General features: G+C 39.7%; 1 protein-coding gene and 1 non-coding gene across 2 annotated transcripts; both read right to left on the bottom strand.

Annotated features, from left to right (window-relative positions):
- Nucleotides 1-6,674: 6,674 nt before the first annotated feature.
- Nucleotides 6,675-7,755, bottom strand: LOC107610767 (uncharacterized). The gene is made up of 2 exons (XM_088502987.1): nucleotides 7,175-7,755; nucleotides 6,675-7,062 (listed from the first exon to the last, which is right to left on the bottom strand). Exons 1-2 carry the CDS (start codon nucleotides 7,753-7,755, stop codon nucleotides 6,675-6,677), a joined length of 969 nt encoding a protein of 322 aa, XP_088359113.1.
- A 5,789-nt stretch (nucleotides 7,756-13,544) lies between these two features.
- On the bottom strand, nucleotides 13,545-13,652 carry LOC148578229 (small nucleolar RNA R71). The gene has a single exon (XR_015903319.1). It is a non-coding gene; the product is annotated as a small nucleolar RNA R71 (small nucleolar RNA).
- Nucleotides 13,653-22,877: the final 9,225 nt, after the last annotated feature.

Here is a 22,877-nt window from a genome sequence, read left to right as displayed (position 1 = left end):
AGTAATCCCTAAAAGAGACTTGACAGAGGTCCAAAAAAGAGGATTGCTAGAAATAACTTAGAAGGGACCGACATGATGAAGTCGGCCCAAAACCACAAAGTTATAAAAGTAATCCATAAAAAGAGATCTGACAAAAGATCCAAAAATGGATTGCTAGAAATAAATCAGAAGAGGTCGACACAACAAAAGTCGACTCGGCAAGGCTACCAAAAACTATAATCCATAGTAAGAGATCAACCAAGATCCAAGCAGAAGCGAAAACACGACCAAGTCTAAGAAGTCGGACAATAGAAGGCAGACGCTATAAGGGACCCAAGTCGGACCCAGAAAGCCATGACTTCACGAAAATCAAATTACCGGCACCATATCAGATAGTGCAAAGAAGACTAGTTGCACAAAGCTAAATGGAAAACAAACCACAAAGGCAATCAAAAGAGATTGGACAACAAGGCTCCAACACTCTTAAGATTCCCTAAGTTTTCAGAAAAATGCAGAAAAGCATATCTCAAAGAGAAACAAGGTTGTTATAAAAAGGCCACCTAAATTCAACCCCAAAAGGCTTGAAAAACTACCTTTGTTTTTTCAAAATAAAGTTGCTAAAAAAGCAATTAAAAGTATCCAAGAGCATAAACTACAAAATAAAAAGAGTTCAAGGCCCACAGGCCGGGCAATACACAAATACATCAGAAACAATTAAAGAGAATCCACAGACTTCCCAGCAGCTGCATCCCGAGGTGAAGGAGGACGAGTCTGAAGAGGCACCGCATCTACCGTCCCATCATCCCGGTTCAGGATCTGACAATCAGGATCTGACTCGGGATGACCATCTGCATGAGTTGAAGAAGTCGGCACAACAGAGACTTTGGCAGCAGGCACAGGAGGGGGCTCGACATCGTCATCATCAGGAACAATTTTACCGTCCTTCACAATGTTGTCCAAACTGAAGAGCGTAAGGTCAAGCTCGGGCGCAAGAACTCGAACTTGCTCCTTCAGATTCTCATAAGCAGCATTAACACTACCTACAAGATGACCTTGAAGTTCGGCATAATCAGCTCGGACAGACTCCAAACTCTCCCTGAGATCCATCATCTCCCTATATATGGTGACATAGCTCTCCTTATGCTTCAACGCCGTGTCCTCAGCCAACTTCGCAGAGGCCGCCAAAGCAACAGCTCTAGTCTTTTCACCATCCAACTCTTTCTCCAACCTGGCCACTTTCACCTCGAGCTCCTCCTTCAAACCCTTAACCCGGTCAAACTCTGATTTGGCCTCCTCCATAAAGGCCTTCGTTGCATGAATAGGAAGATCTTGGGCGGTTCGATACAGAGCTGCCCCCATATGTGCCATCTTAATGCTACTCCGGGTAATGAAATCCAAATGACGAAGAAGGGAAACATCATCAGTAGGAACGACACCATAGGGACAATTTTGCTGGTCGACAAACCCAACAGCATCAAAGTCAGGAGGATCTAGATTGAAGGGCTCAACAGTCCGAAGTCTTTTTGAAGGAGGAACGGCCGTAAGAGAAGAGACAGCAGCAGTACCCTGGGGAGGATCGAGCACATGGACCCGAGGGGTAGGAATCATCCTCCTCGGTCCAGGAGAGCTCAGTGCAGGCTGTTTAGGAAGAACCCAGGAAGCCCCTTCTCCAACCACCTTGGCCGAGATGTTTTGGGCCGCAGTAGCCTTCCTCGCCTTTTTAAAGGCCCTCATAGAGTCATTATTTTTAACCATCTCTGAAAAAACACCAAAACCAAGTTATCAACCAGAAAATAAGAAGAATGAACTCGACAAAATAAACAAAATACGACAAATATCAAGGAATCGATCGCTACCCAACTCGGCCCGGAAAAGTAAGGGATTTCCTACAAATTTCTTAGTATCAAGATGGGGAGGCTGCCCCCAGTTTTCTTCCAACATGGTTATAAAAGTTTGCTCAACTTCGTCCAACATCTCCCAGGTGTACCTAGACACCACTACATTCCTCTGCCATTCTAAGGGGAAGCTGGGCTCGCCATTCTCATCCAGAAAGAAAGGACGAGCTCCTTCAACAGCTCAGATATTAAAAAAGTAATTCTTAAAATCCCTGAAAGACTCATCATACATGGAAAAAACTATGTGTCCCTGAGCAGACCTCAAAGAAATCCAAGAAGCTTTCTTTTTGGTAGTCCCAGGCTTCATCAACGCAAAGAGGTACAGAAAGAGAGTTTGAAAAGGTTTAATATCAAGTTCTTGATAGACCAATTGAAAAATTTTGATAAATTCCCATGAGTTCGGATGAAGCTGAGATGGAGCGACGTTACACGACCACAACAGGTCGGTCTCAAAAGGAGTAAAAGGAAGAGTGATGTTCATCTGACTAAAAAAGAAGTCGTATGCATAAAAAAAGGATTCTCCCCCTGGGTCGGAACAAGGAAGCAAACCTTTTCATCAGAATCAGGTGCTACCAATTCATAGTTGTTCTCTTGATCTCTACTACTACAGATCCGATGATATTTTCTAAGCTCCGTACAGAATTCAGAGTTAGCTAGAGAAACACACAGCAACACAAGGGAATCCAACCAGTTAGACATCCCCTCAGGAACCTTAGAAGACGTCTTAACAACATTTTTGTGAGAAGACATGGCCAACTAGTCCTACAACAAGAAAAAGAAGAGGGATTACTAACCAAAACAGCTCGGGTGAAATCAAAACAACTCAACTCAGAGCAATGCAAACAGTAAAAGGAAAACCCCAAGACGCACACCAAAGTCTAGGGGCATCCTTTGGAGGAAGGAATAGAATAAGGACCCAGAAAAGTCTATAAGGCTACACCCCAAAAACTCTCGACGAAGAAAAATAAATCCCCTTCCAGACAAGCAACAACATGAGAAGAAAGTCAAAAGCAAACCATCAGAAAAACGTTATCTACTACAAGTTTATCAGTAAAGAAAGCTACCAATAGGGCAAATTCATCAAAAGAATGAAACAGTTTATCAGCCTAAAACTCCAAATACGAAGACACAATCAGAAGCAGTAAGAGAACATGCTAAACTATAAAAAGTGTCAGCTATCAGGAAAAACGCCAAGAGCGTACATAAGGTCAAAAGAAAGCCAGAAAAACATGCATCACAGCAACAATCAGGCATGACGACGCAAAAAGGTTCAAGCTTTCCAACATACATTCAAGCAAAATCAAAACTTTACCAAGAAATAAATGTAAAAGAAGAACGACGAAGGAAGTAAAAAAGCGAAAAGAAGGACCAACCTGAAAAAAGGAGAAAGCTTCGAAGAAATTAAAGACGTAAAGACAGAATCCGGAATCGCCTTTCAAAGCAAAGAAAGCACCAACAATCACCAAACGGCGTCGCAGAGAGAAACGCAAAAATGCAAGTCTCAGGTAAAATAGAAAAAAAAAAGAAAAGGGGAAGTTACAGGGAAGAAACAGAGAAGAGAAAAACTGTTTTTTTGTGAAAAGTTCAAAATGAATGTGGGAGGCAAAGAAACGGAACATTAAAAGAATTAATGAGGTTATTAAACCCTCGCGCATTCCCAAAGCAAGGAGACGCGCGTTTTCAAAAGAATGAAAATTTAAAGAAAAACGTTCCGCATTCAAAGGGAAACTCTACAAAGAAGAAATCGACAAAATGCTCGAGTTCGGCTTCACCAGAGAAGGATCGAAGCCCTAAAACTAAGGACTCAACCTCAAAGGGAAGACCACACTCGAGCAGGGGTACTGTTCATACCCTGAGCCGAGCTGTCCGACCCGGGATGTTTAGCGACAAGACAACCGACCTCTTCAAGTCAGACTATCCGACCTCTTCTCAAAGAGCTCGGCCAAATCACCAGAAAAGCCCAATAAGGGCCCAAAGAAGAGGAACACGACCCAAATCCAAAGGCAACCCAAGCCTATAGAGATAAGGGCGGTTCCCTTGAAGATAAGATGACCTCACCCAAAGATAAGATAAGATAAGTTAAGATAATTATCTTATCTCCAGAAAGGCCACTCCTCATCATTATAAATACACTGGAGCACCCAGGTATAACTCATACTCTGATTCTACTAAAAACCTGCTTAATACCCTTGCTAACTTAAGCATCGGAGTCCCTTGCAGGTACCACCACCCTCCGGTGACAAAGGATCAGCAATATTGTCAGTCCAACAAGTCGGACGCAACATCTCCAGTCACCATCCTCCAGCCGGACACGTCATCTCCGACCAACACAGAAGATCTCGTCTGAGATTGACCTACAGTTTCAGGTAACCCTCGGAACAGGTACCAATGTGCTCTTTCTCCACTCATCTAGCATCTTCTTTGACCTTAAAATCTCATTAAAAAATTTGGTTATCCAACTGATGCCTTTTTTTCCAAGTCCCTTCTAAACTTCAATCGAAATATTATCGGGTCTTACTGCCCTGCCATTTTTCATCCGCTTTAGAGTCTCTTTTATCTTGAAGTCTCAAATCCTTCAATAGTAGTTAAAGTTTTGATCTTCTTCCCTCGTGCATAATCGACCAAGGTTTGGAAGAGTCTTCTTTCATTAAATAACTCGTAGAAGTAGCTCTTTCACCTTTCATTGATCTACTTATCTTGAGTCAAAATCTCTCTATCTTTATTCTTTATGCACTTAACCTGATCTAAGTATGGGTTCTTCTTTCACAGTTCTTTGCGATTTTATATATATATATTTTCTCCTTCCTTCGTACCTAAAAGTTGAGGATAAAATTGATTCAAGTTAAACGTTAAGAATTATTTTAAAAAATTTCGAAAATGTTAGAGATAAAAAACATATTTTACCAAAATTTTAATTTTTGAATGTTTGAAGTTTTTAGTTATATTTTGCAATTTTATTGAGGTTATGTTTTAAATTCTAAATCTTAAAATTATGGGTAAAGGACAAATAGGTCCCTGAACTTTTAATTTGTGGACATTTAACTCCCTCGAGAATAGAAAATACGAAACGATCCCTAACCTCTCAAAACGCCATACAAATTGGTCCTTCCATTCAATCTGCTCTCTAATGTCAAATGGAAAGGTCTGATGTGGCATCCATGTGGCGATAACGGAGTGATGTATCCGTTAAGGGGTAGGTTGAAATGTTGACATTCAAATGGAGGACAACTAGGTCCTTCTGCTCTGCCTCCAAAACGATGACGTTTTAGGAGGTTCCCTAATTCTCCAAATTGGTTCCAAACACCATCACACTTGTATAGTTAGGGGTTTATTGCGTCTAGGGCATCTATGACCAGTAACAGAGGTTCTTCGAGCACCCAATGAGTCTTATTGCTGTTTCACATTCATTGCATAGAGGCTGGAGACAAGAAGGACGGCATTGCTCCGATGTGCAGGTGTGGCATGTATGTTGTACTGTACCAGTCCAGGATGCCAACTAACCCTAACCGGTTATTTCTTGGGTGTCCCTTCTTCAAGGTAACATGGTTTTGTGAAGCTTGAGGCTGGTTCATGTGTTTAGCTGAATTTTTATTTTGTTGTTGATGTTACAGTTGAAAAATCTATCCCACTACAAGTTCTTTGTCTGGCTTGATGATCATGTTGCAAAAATTGGGGCTACGGAGAAGTCATTTATTAACAACAAAGTTGACGATGTGGAGCAATACTTGTGCAAGAATAAAGTAGAACAGAGGCTGGTTAAGTTAGAGAAGAAGCTTGCTTGTTTAGAGAGAAAAAAAATCTAATATGTGGGTTATTGTTGTATGTTTGATGGTAATTTGTGCTGCTGTTATTATTATTAGGTGTTATTAGATGTTGAGCATTGCTCTTGTGAGGAACAATTGACATAATGTAGTTATGTTTATCTTTTGATGAATGATAATATCTTGTTGCTGTAACATCATGTCTTTAAATGTCTATATATAATATCATGTTGATGGTCCGGGTATGTAAAATTCATTAAACTAGTTGGATCATTAAACATTGAACCAAAAGATAAGTTTGAAGGATTACAATCCTAACAAAATATGATAAGCAGTATCATAACAGGTCACAACCTGAGCATCATAATTTTGCCAAAAAGATACTACAATGCATAACAAAAGAAAATAAGTTTGTCCAATTTTTTACATCAGCTATGACTGACTTCCTAGGACAGCGACATCATTTCTTGGAACTGTTGACTCTTGGGGTGGGGATGAACTGAAACATTATTTTAGTTCCAGTGCTTGCTGCAGCCAGAGTCTCATCAGATGGTCCTTCAATTGCTTCTGCACTTGCCTACTATGATCCTTGAACATGTTGTTTGCGATCATCCTTCCTTCTAATTGGTTTTTTTGGTCGCAAGATTCTGTCGGATGGCCTTGTTGGAACTCTGGCTAGAGGTTTGAATAGAACCTGGTCTTGCCTCACAGCTGGGACTGCAGAAACAGGCACATATGCAGCTTCTGGAGCAGCTTGTTATTGGACCATATCTGGAGTTGTGGTAGCTACAGAATGGTCTTGGTTGGTTAGAATAGATGAATTATGCTCTTCACCCTGAAATGAAGAAAGACGGTAAAGTCATCAAATAAATTTAAAAGCTACAAATAGGTCATTTAACACTTTTAAAATAGACAAATAAATCCTTCAACATTTTATCGGGGGGAAAAAAAGATCCTTAGTTGAGTCAAGTACTTCTGCCTCAGGTGCTGATTGTGACAGTGGCAGAACCACAAGAGAAAGGTTGTCATGGGTCTTCTTCTATGGTTTCCTGGTCTTAGGTTTCCCATTTGGGTTGGATGGCGCACCCTTGCAAGTATTATAGTTGTGTCCTGTTTGACCACACTTGCTGCAGGTCACATAGAAATTCCTCTTCAATTTTTCACCTTCAATAACAGTTTCTGCTGGGTCTTTCTGCCTATTATGGACCTTTGGACGACCGATTGGTCTCTTGATGATAGCTGCAGCAGGCCTTGTCTGATCAGTCCATGTCCAGAACTCTTCACTAGTAACAGGCTGGATAAAGTGCTCGTAAGTCTTCTTCAGAGATTCCATGCATAACCATAGATGGACATAATGTTCCATGTTGTCATGCCTTTTTCTTATTGCTGCAACCGCATGAGTACACGGCATTCCTTTTCCAGAAAATCTAATAAATTGGTAACAGGCATGCATGAAAGGATAACAATTAGGCAAATACAATTTCACATAATAACAATACTAGCAGGCAGGCAAAGACAATAAAAAACAAGTAAAGAAACATAAGTGCACACTGACCGGTTAGTTGCCATCTGTTACATGTGCATGTATGCTTGATCAGGTCCACATCCAACTTAGATCCCATGTATGTGACCTCAAATCGCTTGTGCTCGTTATCACCAATCCACTCTGCAATCCATTTGTTACTCGGCTTGACAAGCCGCTTCAACCTTTTCTCTTGAACTGGTGCAAGCTTTCCGTGATGGCAGTCTATTAGTCTCTTGTGTTGAACCATACACCTCATGAGGTAGCAGCGCACTTCCTCGCATATTGTGAATATAGGATTGCACCTATACTTGACAATCTTGGAATTGAAAGACTCACACATATTGTTAGTCAGGTTGTCAACTTTTGGATCATGACTGAAGTAGGCCCTTACCCATGTTGCAGAATCAAATTTTATCAGGTATGACCAGGCATCCTTATTAACTTCCTTTAGCCTCTCCATTGTTGCCTTGAACTCAGGCACAGTCGTACATTTTGCACAATCCCACACAATTTTCCTGATGTATAAGTCCTTCAAACGGTTGATGAAGTTCTTCCACATGTGCATGACACAATTCTGCATATGTGCATTTGCCATTATCTCTTTAAATGCAGGTATTAGACCCTAACAGAGATTGATTCGAGAAGGGTTTTCATTAAATTTCAAGATAGGTATTTAAATTAAGTAGAGAAAGTCACTTACTAACCTTTTGCTGGTCGGACATAAAATTCCAACCATGTTATTGCACATCTCCAATGTCCTCTTGTAGTAGGCTCAAAAACCACTTCCATGACTCCTTTGATTCAAACCTGGCTACAGCATAAGCAATCACATAAAACTGGTTATTAGCGTGCTGTGCCACAGCAGACAGTAATTGGCCTCCATGATAGGTCTTGAGGAATGCTCCATCCAAATGAATCAAAGGCCTGCATCCACTCTTAAATCCCATCTTGCAGGCATCAAAATATATATACATTTTATCAAATGTTGGGGTGCTTGTGGCTGGGGAATAACATCTAGCAAGGCAGTAAACCTTGGATTATTTCTATGTATCTCCATTAGATAGTCTCTCAACTTTCCATACTGTTCTATCTCGTTGCCCATGATCCTGTCTTTGGCTTCCCTCACAGCTCTGTAAACCATTTTAGGGTGTAGAACTAGATCGAACTCTTCTCTTAAAAAATCAATAGCCTCATGTGTGTTCATGTGGGGATGGGTGGTCATCCTTTTCTCTACTTTTTTGCTGATCTAGTGTTGGTCAGCTGCATTGCTTCCTAGATCTCTTGCACACGTATGTTCACTCCTATATGTTTTTACTTGGAAAAATTGCAGCTGTTTATTGTAAGAGAGATGGGCAATCCATGGACAATCCTCACCCTTGCAGCCAACTCTAACCCTTTCTTTGTCATTTTTAATCCATACCAACTCTCTTCCCTCAGCAATAAATGAATCCTTCACAACCTACTTGAACCTCTCTATAATATTATGCCTAGCTCAAATCTGCCTTCTCCAAAGCCATACTGTTCATCAAACTCAGGCCAGTGTGGTTTGTTCCCTTCATCCTCCGATGAGACAGGGGTATGCAGCTCCTCAGACTCATACTCAAACACAATGTCCTCATCTTCTGTGTCTATATCACTGACATACTCTGCAATGGCTGGCCTCATGTTGGGCTCCTGAGCAAGCCTAGATCTATTGGGCTGTCTTCTTGGCCTACTTGTGCTGGCCTGCTTAGCAGGCCAAGTAGACCTTAAGGAACCTTCTCCAAATGAGCCCACCCTTCTTGCTTTAAATCTCTGCCTTTTAGACTCATGTGTTGCTTTTTTTTTGGCTTTTCCTTGGGTTCAACCCCTTTCATCGACGATGGAGACACTTGTTTCCTCTTTTCTTTGCCAGCTCTAATCCTTCTGCCCTCATCATCTTCACCACTCTCACTCCCACTTTTATAACCAGCTGGTGGTGGTTTATACAGCTCATCTTCCTCACTGCCATCGCTATCATCATCAGTAGATGAGTCATCCAACTTCTCCAAGTCATTTGGATCGACTTCTTCCTCAACCTCATCATTTTTCTCATAATCATCATCTGCGATCTCAGGTTGGTCAACAGGATGGTAAAAAAAATGTAGAACTCTTTAGTATCTTTGTTTCTTAACTTAGCCTGTTGATGAGCGGATAATTTATACGCTTTTTGACATTGTTTTTAGTATGTTTTTAGTAGAATCTAGTTACTTTTAGGGATGTTTTCATTAGTTTTTATGTTAAATTCATATTTCTAGACTTTACTATGAGTTTATGTGTTTTTCTGTGATTTCAGGTATTTTCTGGCTGAAATTGAGGGACTTGAGCAGAAATCAGATTCAGAGGTTGAAAAAGGACTGCTGATGCTGTTGGATTCTGACCTCCCTACACTTAAAGTGGATTTTATGGAGCTACAGAACTCGAAATGGCGCGCTTCCAATTGCGTTGGAAAGTAGACATCCAGGGCTTTCCAGCAATATATAATAGTCCATACTTTGGCCAAGAATAGACGACGTAAACTGGCGTTCAACGCCAGCCTTCTGCCCAAATCTGGCGTCCAGCGCCAGAAAAGGATCCAAAACCAGAGTTGAACGCCCAAACTGGCACAGAAACTGGCGTTCAACTCCACAAATGGCCTCTGCACGTGTAACACTCAAGCCCAAGCCCAAGCACACACCAAGTGGGCCCCGGAAGTGGATTTATGCATCAATTACTTACTCATGTAAACCCTAGTAGCTAGTTTATTATAAATAGGACCTTTTACTATTGTATTAGACATCCTGGATCGTATTTTGATCCTGTGATCTCGTTTAGGGGGCTGGCCATCTCGGCCATGCCTGGACCTTCACTTATGTATTTTCAACGGTAGAGTTTCTACACTCCATAGATTAAGGTGTGGAGCTCTGCTGTTCCTCAAAGATTAATGCAAAGTACTACTGTTTTCTATTCAATTCTTCTTATTTCTCTTCTAAGATATCCATTCGCACCCAAGAACGTGATGAAGGTGATGATTATGTGTGACGCTCATCATCCTTCTCCCTTATGAACGCGTGCCTGACAAACACTTATGTTCTACATGAATTAAGCTAGAATGAGTATCTCTTAGATCTCCTAACCAGAATCTTCGTGGCGTAAGCTAGAACGATGGCGGCATTCAAGAGAATCCGGAAAGTCTAAACCTTGTCTGTGGTATTCCGAGTAGGATTCAATGATTGAATGACTGTGACGAGCTTCAAACTCGCGAGTGCTGGGCGTTAGTGACAGACGCAAAAGGAGGGTGAATCCTATTCCAGCATGATCGAGAACCGACAGATGAATAGCCGTGCCGTGACAGGGTGCGTGAGCATATTATTCACTGAGAGGATAAGATGAAGCCATTGACAAGGGTGATGCCTCCAGACGATTAGCCGTGCCGTGATAGGGCATTGGATCATTTTCCCGTGAGATGACCGAAAGTAGCCATTGACAGTGGTGATGTATCACATAAAGCCAGCCATGGAAAGGAATGAGACTGATTGGATGAAGATAGCAGGAAAGCAGAGGTTCAGAGGAACGAAAAGTATCTCCATTCGCTTATCTGAAATTCCTACCAATGATTTACATAAGTATCTCTATCCCTTTTATTGTTTATTTGAATCTAATAAAATATCATGTTTAAATCCGCCTGACTGAGATTTGCAAGGTGACCATAGCTTGCTTCATACCAACAATCTCCGTGGGATTGGACCCTTACTCACGTAAGGTATTACTTGGACGACCCAGTGCACTTGCTGGTTAGTTGTATCGAAGTTGTGACAATTATGAATTAAGATCAGAGCACCAAGCTTTGGAGCCATTACCAGGATTTGTTCGAGCCTGGAGATCACAATTTCGTGCACCAAGTTTTTGGCACCGTTGCCGGGGATTGTTTGAGTTTGGACAACTGACGGTTCATCTTGTTGCTCAGATTAGGTAATTTTCTTTTTATTTTATTTTTCAAAACTTTTTCAAAAATCTTTCAAAAAATTTTCAAAAAAATTTCTCTTGTTTTCGAAAAAAATTAAAATGTTTTCAAAAATTTATTCAAAATTTTTAAGAATGAATTCTAGTGTTTCATGAAGCATGTGAAGCCTGGCTGGCTGTAAAGCCATGTCTAAAATTATTTGGACTGAGGCAGCAATTTGTTATCAAGAGCAAGCTAGTTGTTGCTAATCCACCTGCTACTGTTCCTGATCTACATGCTAAAGCTTGGCTGGCCATTGGCCATGTCTAGTGTTTTGGACTGAAGCTTTCATTGAAAGCTTGGCTGGCTAGTGAGCCATGTCTAATTCCTGGACTGAAGCTTTAGACTAACATGGCAAGATTCCTGGAATTCATATTAAAAATTTTGGAATCCTTATTTTTCTTTTTTCAAAACTATTTTCGAAAAATATAAAATAAAAATCCAAAAAAATTAGAAAATCATAAAAATCAAAAATATTTTCTGTTTCTTGTTTGAGTCTTGAGTCATATCATAAGTTTGGTGTCACTTGCATATGCATCTTGCATTTTTCGAAAATTTCATGCATTCATAGTGTTCTTCATGATCTTCAAGTTGTTCTTGGTAAGTCTTCTTGTTTGATCTTGATGATTTTTTGTTTTGTGTCTTTTCATGCTTTTCATATGCATTCTTGAATTCTTAGTGTCTAAGCATTAAAGAATTCTAAGTTTGGTGTCTTGCATGTTTTCTTTGCATTAAAGATTTTTCAAAATTGTGTCTTGATGTTCATCATGACATTCAAAGTGTTCTTGGTGTTCATCTTGACATTCATAGCATTCTTGCATGCATTCATTGTTTTGATCTAAAAATTTCATGCATTGCATAATTTTCATGTTTTTCATAAAAATTCAAAAATAAAAAAAAATATATCTTTCCCTTTTTCTCTCCTCAAATTCGAAAATTTGGATTGACTTTTTCAAAAATTTTTAAAATCAAGTTGTTGCCAATGAGTCAAATCAAATTTTCAATTTGAAAATCTTATCTTTTTCAAAATCTTTTTCAAAAATCAAATCTTTTTCAAAATTCTTAGTTATTTTCGAAAATTCCAAAAATATTTTTCAAAAATCTTTTTCTTATTTTTATCACAAATTTTCGAAAATAACATAATCAATTAATGTTTTGATTCAAAAATTTGAAGTTTGTTACTTGCTTGTTAAGAAAGATTCAAACTTTAAGTTCTAGAATCATATCTTGTGATTTCTTATGAATCAAGTCATTAATTGAGATTTTAAAAATCAAATCTTTTTCAAAACTAACTTCAATCATATCTTTTCAAAAATATCTTCTTATCTTATCTTTTTCAAAAATATCTTTTCAAAATATCTTTTCTAACTTCCTAACTTCTTATCTTTTTCAAAATTTGTTTCAACTAACTAACTAACTTTTTGTTTGTTTCTTAACTTTTTCAAAACTACCTAACTAACTCTCTCTCTCTCTATTTTCGAAAATATCTTCCCCCTTTTTCAAAATTTCTTTTTAATTAACTAATTATTTTTAATTTTTATTTTTGATTTCAAAAAAAAAATTTTCGAAAAAAAAAAATTACTAAACATTTTTCAAAAACCAATTTTCAAAAATCACTAACTCCTTTTCAAAATAATTTTCGAAAATTATACCTCCCCCATCCTATAATATTTATTCATTCATATCCTAACATCTCATCTCACATCTCTTCCATTCGTACAGTTGCATTTCTTCCTTTACATCACATTCTTTGTCTCCCCCTTCTCTTCCACTCACAAAGGGATCCCTATACTGTGGTATAAAGGATCTCTATTATTATTATCATTTTTCTGGCCATTCTTCCTTGTCATATGAGCAGGAGCAAGGATAAGAACATTCTTGTGGAAGCAGATCCAGAACCTGAAAGGACTCTGAAGAGAAAATTAAGATAAGCTAAAATACAACAATCCAGAGATAACCTTTCAGAAATTTTCGAACAGGCAGAGGAGATGGCAGCCGAAAATAATAATAATGCAAGGAGGATGCTTGGTGACTTTACTGCACCTAATTCCAATTTACATGGAAGAAGCATCTCCATTCCTGCCATTGGAGCAAACAACTTTGAGCTGAAACCTCAATTAGTTTCTCTGATGCAGCAGAACTGCAAGTTTCATGGACTTCCATCTGAAGATCCTTTTCAGTTCTTAACTGAATTCTTGCAGATATGTGATACTGTTAAGACTAATGGAGTAGATCCTGCAGTCTACAGGCTCATGCTTTTCCCCTTTGCTGTAAGAGACAGAGCTAGATTATGGTTGGATTCTCAACCCAAAGACAGCCTGAACTCTTGGGATAAGCTGGTCACGGCTTTCTTAGCCAAGTACTTTCCTCCTCAAAAGCTGAGCAAGCTTAGAGCTGATGTTCAAACCTTCAGACAGAAAGAAGGTGAATCCCTCTATGAAGCTTGGGAAAGATACAAACAGTTGACCAAAAAGTGTCCTTCTGACATGCTTTCAGAATGGACCATCTTGGATATATTCTATGATGGTTTATCTGAGCTATCAAAGATGTCACTGGACACATCTGCAGGTGGATCCATTCACCTAAAGAAAACGCCTGCAGAAGCTCAAGAACTCATTGACATGGTTGCTAATAACCAGTTCATGTACACTTCTGAAAGGAATCCTGTGAACAATGGGACGCCTATGAAGAAGGGAGTTCTTGAAGTTGATACTCTGAATGCCATATTGGCTCAGAATAAAATATTGACTCAGCAAGTCAATATGATCTCTCAGAGTCTGCATGGAATGCAAGCTGCATCCAACAGTACTCAAGAGGCATCTTCTGAAGAAGAAGCCTATGATCCTGAGAACCCTGCAATAGCAGAGGTGAATTACTTAGGTGAACCTTATGGAAACACCTATAACTCAACATGGAGAAATCATCCAAATTTCTCATGGAAGGATCAAAAGCTTCAACAAGGCTTTAATAATGGTGGAAGAAACAGGTTTAGCAATAGCAAGCCTTTTCCATCATCAACTCAGCAACAGACAGAGAACTCTGAACAAAATGCTTCTAATTTAGCAAATCTAGTCTCTGATCTATCTAAGGCCACTGTAAGTTTCATGAATGAAACAAGATCTTCCATTAGAAATCTGGAAGCACAAGTGGGCCAGCTGAGTAAAAGGATCACTGAAATCCCTCCTAGTACTCTCCCAAGCAATACAGAAGAGAACCCAGAAGGAGAGTGCAAGGCCATTGACATAAGTGCCATGGCTGAACCTCTGAGGAGAGGAGAGGACGTGAATCCCAAGGAGGAAGACCTCCTGGGACGTCCAGTGATCAATAAGGAGCTTCCCTCTGGGGAACCAAAGGACTCTGAGGCTCATCTAGAGACCATAGAGCTTCCATTGAACCTCCTTATGCCCTTCATGAGCTCTGATGAGTATTCCTCTTCTGAAGAGAATGAGGATGTCACTGAAGAGCAAACTGCCAAGTTTCTTGGTGCAATCATGAAGCTGAATGCCAAATTGTTTGGCATTGATGCTTGGGAAGTTGAACCTCCCTTGTTCATCAATGAACTAAGTGATCTGGATCAACTGACATTGCCTCAGAAGAGACAGGATCCTGGAAAGTTCATAATACCCTGTACCATAGGCACCATGATCTTTAAGGCTCTATGTGACCTTGGTTCAGGAATAAACCTCATGCCCCTCTCTGTAATAGAGAAACTGGGAATCTATGGGGTGCAAGCTGCTAAAATCTCACTAGAGATGGCAGACAGCTCAAGAAGACAGGCCTATGGACAAGTAGAAGATGTATTAGTAAAGGTTGAGGGCCTTTACATACCTACTGATTTCATAGTCCTGGATACTGGAAAGGAAGAGGATGAATCCATCATCCTAGGAAGACCTTTTCTGGCCACAGCAAGAGCTGTGATTGATGTTGACAGAGGTGAAATAGTCCTTCAATGGAATGAGAACTCCCTTGTATTCAAAACTCAAGGATCTCCCTCTGCAACCATGGAGAGGAAGCTTGAAAAGCTTCTCTCAAAGCAGAGTCAACCAAAGCCCCCACAGTCAAACTCTAAGTTTGGTGTTGGGAGGCCACAACCAAACTCTAAGTTTGGTGTTGAACTCCCATATCCAAACTCTAAGTTTGGTGTTGGAGAGTTTCAACAAAGCTCTGCACATCTGTGAGGCTCCATGAGAGCCCACTGTCAAGCTATTGACATTAAAGAAGCGCTTGTTGGGAGGCAACCCAATGTTTATCTAATTATTATTTTTATTGTTTTTTCGTGTTTTCTTAGGTTCATGATCATGTGGAGTCACAAAATAAATATAAAAATTGAAAACAGAATCAAAAACAGCAGAAGAAAAATCACACCCTGGAGGAGCATCTGTCTGGCGTTCAGCGCCAGAACAGAGCATGGTTCTGGCGCTGAACGCCCAAAATGGGAAACTTCTGGGCGCTGAACGCCAGAACAGGCATGGTTCTGGCGTTCAACGCCAGAAATGGCACACAGATGGGCGTTGAACGCCCAAAATGGCCACCAACCTGGCGCTGAACGCCCAGAGTTGGGTACAAAGGCATTTTTACATGCCTAATGGTGCAGGGATGTAAAATCCTTGAACACCTCAGGATCTGTGGACCCCACAGGATCCACTCAGGATCTGTGGACCCCACAGGATCCCCACCTACCTCCACTCACTTCTTTTCACCACTCTCTTTCACACAACCCCAAAAACACTCTTCCCTAAAAACCCCTCACCAATCACCTCAAACTCTCTTCCCCATCAACTCTTCACCACTCACATCCACCCACTCTTCCCAATAAACCTACCTCATAAACTCCACCTACCTTCAAAATTCAAAACCAATTTCCCACCCAAACCCACCCATATGGCCGAGCCATAACCCCCCTCCCTTCCCTATATAAAGCCCTCCATTCTTCATCAAATTCACACAACACACCCCTCTACACTATCCTTGGCCGAACCACATCACCCTCTCCCTCTCCTCCATTTCTTCTTCTCCATCATCTATTCTTTTGTTTATTGCTCGAGGGCGAGCAATATTCTAAGTTTGGTGTGGTAAAAGCATAGCTTTTTTGTTTTTCCATTACCATTGATGGCATCTAAGACCGGAGAATCCTCTAGAAGAGGGAAAGGGAAGATAAAAGCTTCCACATCCGAGTCATGGGAGATGGAAAGGTTCATCTCCAAAGCCCATCAAGACCACTTCTATAATGTTGTGGCCAAGAAAAAGGTGATCCCTGAGGTCCCTTTTAAACTCAAAAGAAATGAGTATCCGGAGATCCGACATGAAATTCAAAGAAGAGGTTGGGAAGTTCTAACAAATCCCATCCAACAAGTCGGCATCCTAATGGTTCAAGAGTTCTATGCCAATGCATGGATCACCAAGAACCATGATCAAAGTAAGAACCCGGATCCAAAGAACTATGTTACAATGGTTCGGGGGAAATACTTAGATTTTAGTCCGGAAAATGTGAGGTTGGCGTTCAACTTGCCATACATGGAAGAGAACGCACGCCCCTACACAAGGAGAGTCAACTTTGATCAAAGGTTGGACCAAGTCCTTATGGACATATGTGTAGAAGGAGCTCAATGGAAGATTGACTCCAAAGGCAAGCCGGTTCAACTAAGAAGATTGGACCTCAAGCTTATAGCTAGAGGATGGTTGGAGTTTATTCAATGCTCAATCATTCCCACTAGCAACCGGTCTGAAGTTACTATAGACCGGGCCATCATGATCCATAGCATCATGATTAGAGAAGAGGTGGAAGTTCATGAGATTATACCTCAAGAACTCTACAAGGTGGCTGATAAGTCCTCCACTATGGCAAGGTTAGCCTTTCCTCACCTCATTTGCCACCTATGCAATTCAGCTGGGATTGACATAGAGGGAGATATCCTCATTAAAGAGGAAAAGCCCATCACTAAGAAAAAGATGGAGCAAGCAAGAGAGCCCAGTCATGGAGCTCAAGAGGCGCAAGAAGCTCATCACCATGAGATTCCGGAAATGCCTCAAATGCACTTTCCTCCACAAAACTATTGGGAGCACATCAACACCTCCCTAGAAGAATTGAGTTCCAATATGGGACAACTAAGGGTGGAACATCAAGAGCACTCCATCATGCTTCATGAAATAAGAGAAGATCAAAAAGCAATGAGGGAGGAGCAACAAAGACAAGGAAGAGACATAGAAGAGCTCAAGGACATCATTGGTTCCTCAAGAAGGAAACGCCACCATCACTAAGGTGGATTCATTCCTTGCTCTTACTTCTTCTGTTTTTCGTTTTCTATGTGCTTATCTATGTTTGTGTCTTCATTACATGATCATTAGTAGTTAGTAACTTTGTCTTAAAGATATGAATGTCCTGTGAATCCATCACCTCTCTTAAAAGAAACATGTTTTAATTCAAAAGAACAAGAAGTACATGAGTTTCGAATTTATCCTTGAACTTAGCCTAATTATATTGATGTGGTGACAATGCTTCTTGTTTTCTGAATGTATGATTGAACAGTGCATATGTCTTTTGAAGTTGTTGTTTAAGAATGTTAAATATGTTGGCTCTTGAAAGAATAATGACTAGGAGACATGTTATTTGATAATCTGAAAAATCATAAAAATGATTCTTGAAGCAAGAAAAAGCAGCAAAGAACAAAGCTTGCAGAAAAAAAAAATTTGGGCGAAAAAAAAAATTTTTTTTAGAAAGAAAAAGAAAAAGCAAGCAGAAAAAGCCAATAACCCTTAAAACCAAAAGGCAAGGGCAAATAAAAAGGATCCCAAGGCTTTGAGCATCAGTGGATAGGAGGGCCTAAAGGAATAAAATCCTGGTCTAAGCGGCTAAACCAAGCTGTCCCTAACCATGTGCTTGTGGCGTGTAGGTGTCAAGTGAAAACTTGAGACTGAGCGGTTAAAGTCAAGGTCCAAAGCAAAAAAAGAGTGTGCTTAAGAACCCTGGACACCTCTAATTGGGGACTTTAGCAAAGCTGAGTCACAATCTGAAAAGGTTCACCCAATTATGTGTCTGTGGCATTTATGTATCCGGTGGTAATACTGGAAAACAAAGTGCTTAGGGCCACGGCCAAGACTCATAAAGAAGCTGTGTTCAAGAATCATCATACTGAACTAGGAGAGTCAATAGCACTATTCGAAATCTGGAGTTCCTATAGATGCCAATCATTCTGAACCTCAATGGATAAAGTGAGATGCCAAAACTATTCAAGAGGCAAAAAGCTATAAGTCCCGCTCATATGATTGGAGCTATGTTTCATTGATAGTTTGGAATTTATAGTATATTCTCTTCTTTTTATCCTATTTGATTTTCAGTTGCTTGGGGACAAGCAACAATTTAAGTTTGGTGTTGTGATGAGCGGATAATTTATACGCTTTTTGACATTGTTTTTAGTATGTTTTTAGTAGAATCTAGTTACTTTTAGGGATGTTTTCATTAGTTTTTATGTTAAATTCATATTTCTAGACTTTACTATGAGTTTATGTGTTTTTCTGTGATTTCAGGTATTTTCTGGCTGAAATTGAGGGACTTGAGCAGAAATCAGATTCAGAGGTTGAAAAAGGACTGCTGATGCTGTTGGATTCTGACCTCCCTACACTTAAAGTGGATTTTATGGAGCTACAGAACTCGAAATGGCGCGCTTCCAATTGCGTTGGAAAGTAGACATCCAGGGCTTTCCAGCAATATATAATAGTCCATACTTTGGCCAAGAATAGACGACGTAAACTGGCGTTCAACGCCAGCCTTCTGCCCAAATCTGGCGTCCAGCGCCAGAAAAGGATCCAAAACCAGAGTTGAACGCCCAAACTGGCACAGAAACTGGCGTTCAACTCCACAAATGGCCTCTGCACGTGTAACACTCAAGCCCAAGCCCAAGCACACACCAAGTGGGCCCCGGAAGTGGATTTATGCATCAATTACTTACTCATGTAAACCCTAGTAGCTAGTTTATTATAAATAGGACCTTTTACTATTGTATTAGACATCCTGGATCGTATTTTGATCCTGTGATCTCGTTTAGGGGGCTGGCCATCTCGGCCATGCCTGGACCTTCACTTATGTATTTTCAACGGTAGAGTTTCTACACTCCATAGATTAAGGTGTGGAGCTCTGCTGTTCCTTAAAGATTAATGCAAAGTACTACTGTTTTCTATTCAATTCTTCTTATTTCTCTTCTAAGATATCCATTCGCACCCAAGAACATGATGAAGGTGATGATTATGTGTGACGCTCATCATCCTTCTCCCTTATGAACGCGTGCCTGACAAACACTTCTGTTCTACATGAATTAAGCTAGAATGAGTATCTCTTAGATCTCCTAACCAGAATCTTCGTGGCGTAAGCTAGAACGATGGCGGCATTCAAGAGAATCCGGAAAGTCTAAACCTTGTCTGTGGTATTCCGAGTAGGATTCAATGATTGAATGACTGTGACGAGCTTCAAACTCGCGAGTGCTGGGCGTTAGTGACAGACGCAAAAGGAGGGTGAATCCTATTCCAGCATGATCGAGAACCGACAGATGAATAGCCGTGCCGTGACAGGGTGCGTGAGCATATTATTCACTGAGAGGATAAGATGAAGCCATTGACAAGGGTGATGCCTCCAGACGATTAGCCGTGCCGTGACAGGGCATTGGATCATTTTCCCGTGAGATGACCGAAAGTAGCCATTGACAGTGGTGATGTATCACATAAAGCCAGCCATGGAAAGGAATGAGACTGATTGGATGAAGATAGCAGGAAAGCAGAGGTTCAGAGGAACGAAAAGTATCTCCATTCGCTTATCTGAAATTCCTACCAATGATTTACATAAGTATCTCTATCCCTTTTATTGTTTATTTGAATCTAATAAAATATCATGTTTAAATCCGCCTGACTGAGATTTGCAAGGTGACCATAGCTTGCTTCATACCAACAATCTCCGTGGGATTCGACCCTTACTCACGTAAGGTATTACTTGGACGACCCAGTGCACTTGCTGGTTAGTTGTATCGAAGTTGTGACAATTATGAATTAAGATCAGAGCACCAAGCTTTGGAGCCATTACCAGGATTTGTTCGAGCCTGGAGATCACAATTTCGTACACCACCTGTCGCATTTGGTTGATCCCTGCATCCCCCTTCAGTACATGCAACCCTGACTCCATATCTTTACTTTTTGGATCATACCAGTAAGCCTCCTTATACGATTGATATCCCAGTCCTTTGAACATCGTGACCAAATCTCCGAAATTGACAAAATCCAAGTCCATCGGAGGAAACTTCTCAACTTGACTATGCAGATATACTAACTCACCGGTAGGTGCTCTTGAAAAGTTACCCCCATGATGAAACACAGGAACACCAAATACATCAACCATCTGAAAAATTTTCAATCCACAACACAACACAAAACCAACCCTTATTATCAAAATCTCCAGAACCTCTCTAAACAATACCTGACAAATGACTAACCCCACAACTAATCACCTACGGCAATCACTTACAGTCCCTATCAGTCCCATCCCACGACATTGATAACAAATTCGGGCATAAGCACAACAAATTTGAATAATGTACTTACCGCTCTCCACGGCAAACGCAGTATAACCACAAAGCTTCAACGGAACTGCTTCACGGAATAGCAACGACGACAACACGGAGACGAAGCGTTGTATTTTTTGGAGGAAAAAGTTAGTGCTAGGGCTTCCTGTAATTTTTTGTGACTGATATGGGTAGCATTGGCATATCTCATACGAACCATTGCAAAACGTCCGAAACGACGTCATCTTAGTACCAAATGATTACAACGTCCCATTACTTTCTCCAATCGACCACATCAGTCCCTTTCACACCATCCTGGAGACACGTACTCATTGCTACACAACATAAGCGCCAGGTAATATGAATCTATAACGTGTTGCAAAGTAGATTGAACGGAAGGACTAATCTGTACGGCGTTTTGAGAGGTTAGGGATCGTTTCGTATTTTCCATTCCTGAGGAAATTAAATGTCCACGAATTAAAAGCTCAGGGACCTATCTGTCCTTTATCCTAAAATTATTACGTAATTTTTTTTGCCAATTGAGACGATATTTAGCACGAAAGCAACAATATTATTACCCGTAACCGTGTTAAAAAAAACTAAAAACTTACAAAAATGCTCATTTGATTGTCTGATGGGATGTTGTTCGTATGTTTCAAATTTCCCATTTGTTACAAAAGAAAATACATTCAATTAGATGTAAGATAAGTTATATTAAGAGAGTTAGTTTAAGAATTTTATATAACTTTTTAGAATTTGGATACATCAAAGTCTATTTTTTCTGGGCATAAAATGAGTTTATTTTCTCATAAATAAATGTCTTTGTTTTAAAAATATTAGTGGGTAAAAATAATAGTTTAATCATAAAAATATAAAAAAATATTAACCAGATATATGGTAAAACTATAGAGGTAAATACTAAATCGGTACCCGAAAAATTTTGACGCCGATAAAATAGTACCTGATTTTTGTTATTGACAAAATAATCTCCGAAAGATTTTAAAATTTGACAAAAGTGACCAACCTTCAATTAGTTACCTGGAGTTAAGGTTTAAGGATGACGTGTCAGTTAACAATTTTCATAATTACAAAATTTATCACTTTTAATTTTTAAAATTTAAAAAACACTCAAATTTCAATTTTTTAAAATCATAATTCCCTTTCTTCTGAAACCCTCGTCTCTTCCTCTTCCTCAGCATCCTCCTCCAATTTTCTTCTTCTTCCCCAATAAATTCCTCTTCATTTTCGTTCATCACCGCCTCTACCTTTCTCCTCTTTCTTCCTCCGACCAACCTCCGACTCTGACTTACTACAACAGAGCCGTCCTCCTCCTTCCTCCTTCTTTTCTCTCTTTTAACCAAAGATGCTTATCCGAGACCTAACCTCTTCTTCTCAAGACTCAATCCCCTTTTTTATTTCTCTTTTTTTTCTTGACCTAGTGATTGTGATGCTACTATGTTGGTTATAGAAATGACAGCAGCAGCAGCAGCGGCTTCGCCACTTCCAAGGCTGAAGAGAACGCCGTCCAAAAAGTGACATCTCTCTCAAACTCAGCCCCAACACTTTAACGCTTCTTCACCTTCTTCTTCGTCAATCAAAACAGTTTCACATATGTATAGTAAGAGATTTTTAGCAAAAATAGTAGCAGCAAAACTAACAAAATCTCATAAATTCTTCACTCAGAATGTTTGCATTTTCATTACCATTATCATCCAAGAAAAATGATGCTTTGATAGTGTGGTTCAACTCACCTTCAATCTCTTGATCCACCCCAAAAGAAATTAGATTTTCGCTGTCAACTTGTCCCCACTCCCAATTTTCATAAGCATCTTGCCTAAAATATTTGATGTATCTTTTTTAGCTGTCTTACTTTAAGGTCTCTTCAGTAAAAAAAAAAGAAAAGATATTAGGATTTTTTTTTAAAATGATGATGATTGAGAAGAAGAGATGAGAGTTTTAGAAAAAAGAGATTAGGGTTTTTTAAAAAATTAAAATTGGGGTATTTTTAAAATTATAAAAATTAAAAATAGTAAATTTTTAAATTATGAAAATTGTTAACTGACACGTCATCTTTAAACCTTAACTCTAGGTAACTTAATTGAAGGTTGGTCACTTTTGTCAAATTTTAAAATTTTTCGGAGATCATTTTGTCAATAACAAAGATCAGGTACCATT

The sequence above is a fragment of the Arachis ipaensis genome, chromosome B1 (genome assembly GCF_059453495.1).
Source record: "Arachis ipaensis isolate K30076 ecotype BB chromosome B1, ASM5945349v1, whole genome shotgun sequence".
NCBI lineage: Eukaryota > Viridiplantae > Streptophyta > Magnoliopsida > Fabales > Fabaceae > Arachis > Arachis ipaensis.
Note: the sequence above shows the minus strand (reverse complement) of the source record. Positions and strands in the feature narration are given on the sequence as shown.